This window comes from Abramis brama, assembly GCF_963993115.1.
Source record: "Abramis brama genome assembly, chromosome: 10".
Taxonomy (NCBI): domain Eukaryota; kingdom Metazoa; phylum Chordata; class Actinopteri; order Cypriniformes; family Leuciscidae; genus Abramis; species Abramis brama.
This window is the reverse complement of record NC_139972.1, coordinates 2687501-2700000: the sequence shown is the minus strand read 5'-3', so window position 1 is coordinate 2700000 and position 12500 is coordinate 2687501. Positions and strand designations below refer to the sequence as shown.

General features: G+C 38.3%; 1 protein-coding gene across 4 annotated transcripts in view; it reads left to right on the top strand.

Annotated features, from left to right (window-relative positions):
• map4k1 (mitogen-activated protein kinase kinase kinase kinase 1) overlaps window positions 1-12500 on the top strand; it is a 36933-nt gene that overhangs the window by 19554 nt on the left and 4879 nt on the right. For 2 of the 4 annotated variants that reach the window (XM_084127306.1, XM_084127304.1), the window contains exons 17-27: window positions 2447-2467; window positions 2556-2601; window positions 3252-3420; window positions 3587-3690; window positions 4006-4047; window positions 5371-5449; window positions 5525-5601; window positions 5717-5777; window positions 7289-7391; window positions 9840-9898; window positions 10085-10188. In XM_084127306.1, coding sequence (XP_083983432.1) covers window positions 2447-2467; window positions 2556-2601; window positions 3252-3420; window positions 3587-3690; window positions 4006-4047; window positions 5371-5449; window positions 5525-5601; window positions 5717-5777; window positions 7289-7391; window positions 9840-9898; window positions 10085-10188 — 865 coding nt within the window. Of the gene's footprint in view, window positions 1-2446; window positions 2468-2552; window positions 2602-3251; window positions 3421-3586; window positions 3691-4005; window positions 4048-5370; window positions 5450-5524; window positions 5602-5716; window positions 5778-7288; window positions 7392-9839; window positions 9899-10084; window positions 10189-12500 lie in introns of all 4 variants that reach the window. The other 2 variants (XM_084127305.1, XM_084127303.1) reach the window with 1 other exon arrangement.

Here is a 12500-nt window from a genome sequence, read left to right as displayed (position 1 = left end):
TCACAAATGGATTTGTCAGCGGGGTTAGAGACGGGCCCAGCCTTATCTCTGGGTTTGGAAGCACGCGCTGCGGTTACTTCCGCCCTGATTGAGGCACGACACTGCAGCTATCTAGTTCTGAGGAGCTAGATGTTGTTAGTGTCGAAGCAGGAGATACTGAGGACTCGCCACCTCAGCCTCATGCTTTTGAGGAGCTTGTTGAGGTTGTAACGAGAGCGACTGAAAGATTAAGCATTGATTGGCCGGCAGATAACCAGGACGTTCGTTCTAGAAGCAAACTAGACAAACGCTTCCTCCCCTCTCGTTCACAGTCTCAACATCTCAACAACACCGAGGCGTCGAGATCATGGGATAAACCAGTTTATAGTCCACAAACATCTCACTATACAATCAGCGAGCACATATCTCAGGGTCCACCTGGAAACGTAGTGGTCCTGGGATGGCCGCCCCCTATGAGGAGGGTCCTAGAGCAGTCAGTTCGGTCCTTCCCTGCCGGTTCGCCGTTACAGGGCGTCGGGCTGATTGCACAACAACAACAAAATCCAGAAGCCAGTCTCAAGAGGCTGGTACCTCTCGTAGACAGCGTGGAAGCTACTGCCATATATTTCTCGTTGGGTCCTGCAGACCATAGAAAAGGGTTACCAAATACAGTTTGGGTCTCGCCCGCCCAGGTTTATGGGGGTCCTATCCACCGTGGTTGGCCCCGAACAGGTTCTGGTAATGGAACAAGAAGTGAAAAACTTGTTGGAGCAAGGGGCCATAGAACATGTACTTCTGTCCAGCTGGGACACCGGGTTTTACAGTCGGTATTTCATCATTCCCAAGAAGGATTGGGGGGGGGGGGATTGCGTCCGATTTTGGATCTGAGAGTTCTGAACGAGTCAGTCATGCAGCTAAAGTTCAAAATCTTAACACTGAGACAAGTCGTCCCACAGATCAGATCCGAGGACTGGTTTGTCACGATAGATCTCAAGGACGCATACTTCCACATTTCCATCCTTCCATATCACAGGAAGTTCCTGAGGTTTGCTTTCGGGGGCAAAGCATACCAAAACTTTCACGAAATGCGTAGATGCAGCTCTGGCTCCCGCTGCGTCACCTGCCACATCTCCTACGTGCCTGTAGGCAACTTGCTCAGACCTTAAGAAGCTAGCGCTGCTGTGTTTGGGCAGGCTTCATAGTTTCCTGGTTCGTGACGTCACCCGCCTCTGACATCACCCGCCTCTGACGTCACCCGCCTCTGACGTCACCCGCCTCTGACGTCACCCGCCTCTGACGTCACCCGCCTCTGAGGTCACTCGCCTCTGACGTCACCCGCCTCTGACGTCACCCGCCTCTGACGTCACCCGCCTCTGAGGTCACCCGCCTCTGACGTCACCCGCCTCTGAGGTCACCCGCCTCTGACGTCACCCGCCTCTGACGTCACCCGCCTCTGACGTCACCCGCCTCTGACGTCACCCGCCTCTGAGGTCACCCGCCTCTGACGTCACCCGCCTCTGACGTCACCCGCCTCTGACGTCACCCGCCTCTGAGGTCACCCGCCTCTGACGTCACCCGCCTCTGACGTCACCCGCCTCTGAGGTCACCCGCCTCTGACGTCACCCGCCTCTGACGTCACCCGCCTCTGACGTCACCCGCCTCTGACGTCACCCGCCTCACCATTGGACTGATCTCTGACTTCAAGACATCATCGCACAAATCGTTCCTTTAGCGTCAATCGACACAGCGTCTCGTTCCCTCCACAGTCGTAATCGAGGCGTTTTTCTTTTCTTTTTTTAAATAATTATATTTACCTTTCATTTTATGTCAGATTAATTCAACTTATTTATTTCAGTTGATTGCCAAGGCAACATTTCTATTTTTCCATTGTTGTTTTTAAATTTTTCTATTAATATTTTATTTTATTTTATTATTTAGTTTTTAGTTTTTATTTGAATTTTAGTCGGGTTTTTTTTCATAATTCTGTTTACCTTTCATTTTTATTTCAGGTTAATTCAACTTATTTATTTCAGTTAATTGCCAAGGCAACATTTTTATTTTTCTATTGATGTTTTAAAAATATATATTTTATTTATATTTTATTTTATATTTGTTTTTAATTCATTTTAAATGCTAAATAATATATATTATTTCAATAAACAAAATAGATTTTTCATTGATTTCTAAAAGTTTTAATTAACAGTAACAACAAAGATTAGGAGCTTTTTCAGGGAACTAAATATGATTTTAGCCAGAATTAAATCCACACTCTGAACATGTTTTGTTCATTTTTTTATTTATTTTTTATTTATATAATTTTTTTTTACATGTTTTGTTAATTGTTCATCATAATTCCATTGTTCATTTTACTGATTCACCATAAGCGTCCTCCTCATGCATATGTGATTGTGTGTATGATTGTATCTGTGGTTATTAATCATGTCTCTAACCTTCTTCTCCACCACAGACCTGTCAGTCATTCACTGAGGTACTTCAGCAATAATCACACACACACACACACACATCAGTCTGTTATTGAGTTATGAATGATCTGATGAGTCTTCTCTGTTTAGTAGCACACTGAAGTACAGCGATGAAGCTCCTCCTCCTCTTCCTCCTAAAGTAAGATCAGAGACATTAAAGACTTCAGAAGAAACGTTACATTAAACATTTACAGTCCTGTTAAATCCTGTTATTCATGCTCAACACTATAATCTAACAAATATATATATAAAAAACATAGTAAAACCTGAAATATAGGGAAAATTATATGAAATATGAAAATTAATTCATAAAAAGACTAAAATGTTGACTAATTTCAGCCAGGCATTCATATAATATTGTTAATCTCACAGTTTCAAACTACAATCCGGCCTCTAGTTCATAAATGCCAGAGGAGAACTGGCCCCCGACTGAGCCTGGGTTCTCCCAAGGTTTTTTTTTTTTCTCCATTAGGTCACCTGATGGAGTTTTAGGACACCATTAGGTCACTTGATGGAGTTTTTTCGGTTCCTTGCCACTGTTGCCTTTGGCTTGCTCAGTTGGGGATATTTTGGGGATATTTAATTTTATTCTATCAATCAATAAATTCCACTAGAAACAAACTTTGTTGTATTATTTTATTTTAATACTGTGAAGCTGCTTTGATACAATCTGTATTGTGAAAAGCGCTATACAAATATACTTGATTTGATTTGATTTGACTAATTGCTGTTATATTTAGCTTTAAGAAAGTGTGTTTATGAAGCATATGTGTGTGTGTGTGTGAGCAGCCGAAGCCCCGCACGAGTTCAGAGGAGAGTGTGACCGCAGACGAGGACCACAGTAAAGCTCTGTCCGTCACCCCCCCGACGCCACTCTTCAGGACGTCCAGTGGGACACACACACGCACACACACTCGACCCGTCCCACGCCCACGCTCCGTACGCAACGTCAACTCAGGTGAGTGTCTCACACACACAGACAAATTTGTGTAAATTTGAAAAAGTAATTTGTTACTTTACTAGTTACTTGAAAAAGTAATCTGATTACATAACTCAAGTTACTTTTAATGAGTTACACACAACACTGCTCCTGATCTGCTCCGTGTGTGTGTGTGTGTGTGTAGATCCCTCTGCGTTCTCCAGTTTTCACACTGATCCTCCTCCGCTGGAGCTTCTTCCTCCTGAACTGCCGCCTAAGAAAGACCGCAGAAGAAGACAAGCTCCACAGGTGCGTCTCATTCAGTCAATTCAGTTACACTCTCTATTCAACTTATTTATTTGTACTTTTATCGTTTTAAAGCGGCTTTACAGAAAGTGTTGTTAGAGTTTAGGAAGTGTGTGTGAGGCCCAGTGTGTTGGATCTCCTGCAAGACTGTGTTATTTTCCTGTAAGTGAGTGTAAGTGTGTGTGTGATCGGTGTCTCGATCTCTCAATCTCCTGCTCTGCATCTGCAAGAGTCTCGGTTTCATGCTTCATGCTCTCGCTCTCAGGAAGTGGTTTATACTTTATAGCGTCTGACTGTGTGTTTCTCGCTCTCGTTCAGGATCCGGTCCAGTGTGTGTGTCCAGTGATCAGGAAACCACCGGTACGTGTTCGACCTGCTTCTCCGGGCGGGAATAAGGTCACACTGAGAACAAATATTATTAATTAAAAGTTAAACATTTAAATGAATAGTTTAAATTGGATTGCATTGAATTGTCGAGAGAACAAATAATATTAGTAAATTCAGAAATATTGTCGAAATATTTTTGAATATTATAATAATTAAATAATTTATTTAGTTTAAATATATTGTCAAATATTTCTGAGTGTTATGATCATTTATTAAATTAAATTAAAGGTTTAAATTGACTTACATTGCATTTTTGAGAGAGAAAAATATTATTTAATTCAGAAATATTGTCAAATATTGCATGTTATATCAATTTAATTTTAATTACATTGAATTGTTGAGGAAAAAATATTATTATTAAATTCAGAAATATTTACATATTTCTGAATATTAAAATAATTAAATTATTAATTAATTGAATGTTTAAATCATGTATAATGTAAAAGTTTTAATTAAACCATTACATTATTGAGAGAAAAGATATTATCACATTTAGAAATATTGTCAAATATTAATTATTAATATTGTCAAATAATAATTTAATTATTACTTAAATTATATTAGAAATCATTTAAAAGTTTAAATTAAATTGCACTGCTGGGAGAAAACAATATTTTTAAATTCTTAAATATTGTCAAATATTTCTGAATGTTATAATAATTAAATTAATTTTAAATTTAATTATATTGAATTGTAGAGAGAAGAAAATAGCATTATTAAATTCAGACTATTGTCAAATATTTCTTAATATTATATTAATTAAATAATTAATTAATTAAATGTTTAAATCATTTAATTTAAAAGTTTAAATTAAACTTACATTTTGGAGAGAAAAAATATTGTAAAATATTTCTGAATGTTCTAATAATTAAATTGTTTATTTTAAATTAAATTATTTCTTAAATTAAATTAGAAATAATTTAAAAGTTAAAATTAAATTTCATTGTTGAGAGAAAAAAATTATTAGTAAATTCAGAAATATTGTTAAATGATTTTTAAATCATGCATAATTCAAAAGTTTAAATTAAACTATATCAAATTATTGAGAGAAAACATATTATTATTAAAATTATTTTACAACATTTCTGAATGTTATAATATTTCAATTATTTCTTAGATTAAATTGCAAATAATTGAAAAGGTTAAATTAAATTGCATTTTTGAGAGAAAAAATATTACATTCAGAAATGTTGTCAAATATTAATTATTATATTTGATAATAATTGATTGATGCTTGATGTTAGTTGCATTATATAAGTCACAGTGTTATATTGTGTGTGTGTTGATGATGAGCAGATCGTCTTCAGGAAGGTTTTCCACGGCTGTCCTCTAAAGCTCAACTGCTCGACCTCATGGGAGCATCCCGTCACTAAAGGTACGCGTTCTCCATCTTCTTCTGGAGTGTGTTCTGATCCGAGACCCTCAGTAACGCTCCTGCTCTCTGGTTTAGATCAACACCTGATTTTTGGGGCCGATGAGGGCATCTTCACACTAAACCTCAACGGGTCTGAGACCACCATGGAGCTGGTGAGAGACTCAAACACACACACACTCATTCCTGATGACACTTACAGCTCGTTCTGATCCTTCTCTCTGTCTCTCTCTGTCTCTCTCTCTCTCTGTCTCTCTCTCTCTCTCTCAGCTGTTTCCGGGAAAGTGTGTGTGGGTTTACACCATCGGGAACGTCTTAATGTCCGTCTCAGGTGAGGAACAATCAGATGGAGATCATGGGAACCTGCATGTCAATCACCTTTATTTATGTAGCGCTTTATATAATACACACAAAAATAACATTATTCATTTTGTAAATGACAAATGACAAAAAGTCTAAATTATGACATAAAAAAGTAAAATTATGACTTAAGTAATAAAATTACTATGGCATTAAAAGTGAAAACTGACATACTAAGTCCTAATTATGACAAAAAGGTGAAATTATGATTTACTGTTGTGAGAAAAAAAGTTTTGACATAAAAAGTCCTAATGATATTAAAACCGATTTTGACTAATATTGATTAATTTGAAATTCAGACTTAAGAAGTCAAAATTTTGACGCAAAAAGCCCTAATAATATTAAAAAGTTTAAATTGACAAAAAGTCATAATTGTGACATAAAAAGGGTAAAATTGTGACATAAAAAGTTTACATTTTTACTTAAAAGTTCCTGATTAATTATATTAATGTCGATTTTGACATACTTTGAAATTCAGACACTAAAAAGTCAGTTATAAAATAAAAAGGTGAAATTATGACGTTTTAAGTCAATTTTTTAACACAAAAATTCCTAATTATGATATTAAAAAGTCCAAATTGACATAAAAAATCTGATTATATCAAAAATTCAAAATTATGACATATTTACATTATGAAAAATTCACAATTATGTGACTAAGTGATAATTATGACATAAAAATGTGAAATTGTGACTTAGTCATAATTATGGCATAAATAGTTGAAACTGACATACTAAGTACTAATTATGACATTAAAAGGTGAAATAATGACTTGAAAAGGTTTTGACTTAAAAAGTCCTAATTATGATATTAAGTTCGATATTGACATACTTGAAATCCAGAATTAAAAAAGTAATATTTATGACAAAAAGGTGAAATTCAAAGTCAAATTTAATCAGGACTTAAAAAGTCCTAATGATATTTAAGTCAACATTTACATAAGTTGAAATTCAGATTTAAAAAGTCATAATTATGACATAAAAAGGTAAAATTATGATGTCTTAAGTTGGAAAGGTAAAATTACGATGTCTTAAGTTGGAATTTTGACGTTAAATGTCCTGATTATGATATTAAAGTCAAATTTGACATAAAGGTTAAAATTCTAATTGAAAAAAGTCAGATTATGTCATGTAAGATTATGTCATGTAATTATGTAAGTCTAAATTTTGACATAATAAATCAAAATAATGAGATGAAAAGTTGAAATTATGACATAAAAAGGTACAATTATGGCATAAAAAGTCAAAATTATGATTTAAAAACTCATTGACGTACATAATTTAGTCATTGACATAAATAATCACAAAACATAATTTAGACTTTGTATGCCATAATTTCTACTTTTTATGTCATAATTATGATTTACCAAAGCATGATTTTTTTTCTCATGTGGTGGAAATGTGCTTTGACACAATACACTGCAGCTTGACAGTGATAAACTTGCTGGCACTGACTGATAGAGTGATTAATGTGTGTAACAGGGAAGTCCTCGCAGCTGCACTCGCACGCGCTGAAGGAGCTGTACGAACACACACGCAGAGAGCATCGCATAGTGGCCTTGCCCACGCACAGACTGTTGCCACGGTAACTGCCTCCTTTTGTTACATCATATGCATTTAAATTATTAAAGTGCCCATATTATGCTTTTTCAGATATTCCCTTTCGTGCAGTGTGTAATGCAGCAGTTTGTGATTGTAAAAGGTCTGCAAAGTTTCAAAGATCAAAGTTCAGATAAGTTGAGTTTTTTGTCTCCTAAATGAAAGAAGCGATTCTGAACTTCCTTAAACGAGTCGTCAGTAATTCCAGTCTCACTTCCTGCTGAACCTGTGTAGGCTTAGAACTAATTTGCATAATTTGCCAGTTTGTGGTCTTCATTGGCTGAACAACGTCACGTCTAGTCAAGTCACCTTTATTTATATAGCGATTTTTACAGTACAGATTGTATCAAAGCAGCTTCACAGTGATAACATGAAAATAATACAACAAAGTTTGTTTCTAGAAGTAAATTGCGTCATCGTCCACCTTAAGTAAGGCAGATCAATAATACTGTTGAATATTAAATGTCCCCAACTAAGCAAGCCAAAAGCCAAGGCAACAGTGACAAGAAACCAAAACTCCATCAGTGACAGAATGGAGAGAGAAACCTTGGGAGAACCCAGACTCAGTCTCCTTTGCCCCGCCCCACTGTAGATGTAGCTGAGACTGGAACCAAGAAGAGGAGACCAATCACAACAGACTGGACTATCTGACCAATCAGAGCAGAGTAGATCAATCACAAGAGACTGGACCATCTGACCAATCAGAGCAGAGTAGACCAATCACAACAGACTGGACCATCTGACCAATCAGAGCAGAGTAGACCAATCACAACAGACTGGGTCATCTGACCAATCAGAGCAGAGTAGACCAATCACAACAGACGGGGTCATCTGACCAATCAGAGCAGAGTAGACCAATCACAACAGACGGGGTCATCTGACCAATCAGAGCAGAGTACACCAATCACAACAGACTGGGCCATCTGACCAATCAGAGCAGAGTAGACCAATCACAACAGACTGGGCCATCTGACCAATCAGAGCAGAGTAGACCAATCACAACAGACGGGGTCATCTGACCAATCAGAGCAGAGTAGACCAATCACAACAGACGGGGTCATCTGACCAATCAGAGCAGAGTAGACCAATCACAACAGATGGGGTCATCTGACCAATCAGAGCAGAGTAGACCAATCACAACAGACGGGGTCATCTGACCAATCACAACAGACTGAGCCCAGACTGAGCCATCTGACCAATCAGAGCAGAGTAGACCAATCACAACAGACGGGGTCATCTGACCAATCAGAGCAGAGTAGACCAATCACAACAGACGGGGTCATCTGACCAATCAGAGCAGAGTAGACCAATCACAACAGACGGGGTCATCTGACCAATCACAACAGACTGAGCCCAGGCTGGGTCATCTGACCAATCAGAGCAGAGTAGACCAATCACAACAGACTGGGTCATCTGACCAATCAGAGCAGAGTAGACCAATCACAACAGACTGAGCTATCTGACCAATCAGAGCAGAGTAGACCAATCACAACAGACTGGACCATCTGACCAATCAGAGCAGAGTAGACCAATCACAACAGACGGGGTCATCTGACCAATCACAACAGACTGAGCCCAGACTGGGTCATCTGACCAATCAGAGCAGAGTAGACCAATCACAACAGACTGGGTCATCTGACCAATCAGAGCAGAGTAGACCAATCACAACAGACTGAGCTATCTGACCAATCAGAGCAGAGTAGACCAATCACAACAGACTGGACCATCTGACCAATCAGAGCAGAGCAGACCAATCACAACAGACTGAGCCATCTGACCAATCAGAGCAGAGTAGACCAATCACAACAAACTGGGCCATCTGACCAATCAGAGCAGAGTAGACCAATCACAACAGACTGGACCATCTGACCAATCAGAGCAGAGTAGACCAATCACAACAGACTGAGCCATCTGACCAATCAGAGCAGAGTAGACCAATCACAACAGACTGAGTCATCTGACCAATCAGAGCAGAGTAGACCAATCACAACAGACTGAGCCATCTGACCAATCAGAGCAGAGTAGACCAATCACAACAGACTGGGCCATCTGACCAACTGAGTAGAAACCCTTGAAAAGAGCTGATGCTGCAATGAATATTATCAGAAAATGAAAGTGATTTTTGAAGTGAACATGTAGTAGGAGGAACCAAAACAAAACCAGGAACCTTTAAAATAGAAGAATAGGGTCGCATTAACCAGTTTGACACACACCAGTTTGCAGCAACACTGAGGTGTTCGATTCTAACCACACATGCATTAAAACAGAGAAACCACACACACAAAGTCACACTCTCACACACAGAGCGTCCATCACTCTTAACGGAACTTTGTGACTAAGTGACCCATATAAAGGAAAAGCACAGATGCACACACACACACACACACACACACAACCACATAATCTAATCTGTTTTCTCGCCGTCTCATAACAGGAAGTTTGCGATCAGCACGAAGATTCCAGACACAAAGGGATGCAGGACGTGTTCAGTGGGTGAGAGAATCCAGATAACTTTTACCTCAAAGCCTGGCTCTGTACATCAACACACTGGAGCCAGATCAGCCTCAAAAATAACACATTTACAAAACAAAACTCAAAATACACGATTCGTAAATACACAAGTAAAAGCATAAATATTTCCCCAAATGCTCACACAAATGCATGTGTGTGTGTGTGCAGCTCATAACGCTCAGAACGGCTGTGTGTTCCTGTGCTGTGCGCTGGAGTCCAGTGTGGTTCTGTTGCAGTGGTACGAGCCCATGCACAAGTTCATGCTGATCAAGGTGAGAGAACTGCCTTTAAAGGGGACACTTCATGAACATCTGGCTTTCCCCGTGTGTAAGTGCTATTATCGGGTGCTTCTACCAACACAGAAAACGTGAAAAGTGAAACCCAGTAACTTTGTTTTGGTGAGCCTTTCTCTGCAAGCAAGTCATAAAATAAGCCGATCATATTTCGCTCCCCTTCTGACGTACAAGAGGATCTTATTATAATATTTCCGGCCAGTGGTGTAGTCTAGTTTTTTGTAGTGAGTATACTGTGATAAAAAAAAAACTTTTTTTTGAAATCATTACATTTGAACATTCTCATGCTGAGAAAATGCTGAGAAAAAAAAAAAATTATAATCATTTTACATATCTTTCTTATTCCTTCATTAAAACTCAGGAAGGTAAATAAGGTAAAATGTAGTTCCTCTTCATGTGAGCTGCATCTGGATAAAATTTTGTGGTGATTGCATAAAATAATCAAAAGTTACAGTATTTGAAACCAATGTAGCCTTTTTGTTCAGTCCTTGACGCCCCCTAATGGACGTTTTTAAAACTGTTCCTCCGTGAGGAATATCTCGTGATCGATGCAATGGATTATGTTGATTTTGGACTCATTTCTCAACCGAGAGCTTCTACTGGCTGATTTTGGACTCATTGTAATAGTGAGAATCTGCTGTAAACAATGATTGTACAAATGTCATTTTCCACGATCGGAGCATGTTTCATGAAGTTACGAGCGAAAACGTGGCCGAAAATACGTAAAAGTTGACGCCAAGCAACTGTGCTGTTGTACCTCAGTGACGTCAGATCCAGGTCACAGGCCAGGGACACCGCAATGGTCCAATAGTCAGTGCTTCGCAACACAGACGGGGTGAATTTATAAATGAAAGTGTGAAAGTTATGTCACAAAACGACATTGTTGCGTATCTTTGCACTTTTTAAGTGGATATACGGAAATCCTTGACCTTTCCAGTGTGTATACGGCGTATACCTGCGTATCACGTAGAGTACTCCACTGTTACTGTGAAAAGTAATGCATTACAATATTGTGTTACTCCCTTAAAAAGTAACTAATTGCGTTACTTAGTTGCTTTGTAAGAAAAGTAATGCATTACGTTACTTTTGCGTTACTATTTTCCCACCTGGGCAGGGCTTGTTTTGTTTTTGTTTTTATAACAAAAAAGTGCCATTCTGGGTAACGTAAGAATAGAATGCAGGAGTAAAAAAGATTAACACTTACTTTACCGATAAAGAAATAATAAAAAAATTTACTTAAAAAAAAATTCTAGAGTAATTTTTGCTTATGCATGTTTAATTGAATCATCAAAGGTCAGCAGCAAGTACATTGGTCAATTAAGTGAGATTAAATGCATAAAATATTTGTTTTATTTAATATTTAATTATTGGAGGTTGGCATAGTATTCAGATTTAGCATTTTACTGATTTTATTCATTTACAAGAATCCTGAATCTGTTTGTGCAAGTACTAATGTAAATGCTCACATTTAGTCTAGCTGACCATCTTGTTTACACACACACACACACACACACACACACACACAACACACACAACGCCTCTGCACTTACGATTTCTCTCAACACGGGGTCAGGAGAACTGTCAGTCAATAACTAGCGGTACTTATTTGAAAAATTAACTCAGATATTTTGTTGTAAATTTTAAAAGTAATGCGTTACTTTACTAGTTACTTGAAAAAGTAATCTGATTACATAACTCAAGTTACTTGTAATGAGTTACACACAACACTGCAACACAACACTTACTGGCCCATAATCTGCACGTTTACACATACGGCGCCGCCATTTGGTTTCGTAAGCGACAACAGTGACCAGTTCTAACGCAATGGCAAAAGATCCAGCAAAGCATGAAACTGTTCTGTGGTTGAGCACAGACGAGCACTGAACACTATTGACCAGAACATGTCACAGCGTTCTTATAAAGACCTCAGGAACTGTGGACACTTGTGGAGAAGTTAAACATGATGATGAGATGATCAATGTAACTCCACAACAACTACATGAATGTGTCCACTAGGGCTGCCCGCTAATAGTCCACTAACGGTTAGTCGACTAGAAGAGGCTTAGTCGACCGAAATTTTGTTAGTCGTTTAGTCGCAGAAAAAAAACCTTGAAAAAGTGGCGAATCATGCAGGCTGTAACGGACAGATCATTAACAGCGGGAAACCCAAACATTCATAATATGTAAGTAGCAGCAACTTCACAAGTCCGCTCGCTCTAATGTTAAGGGTGCTCTAAGCGATGCTGGGTGACGCCACTTATTGTTGACGTTCGAAGTATTGTCAAACAAAA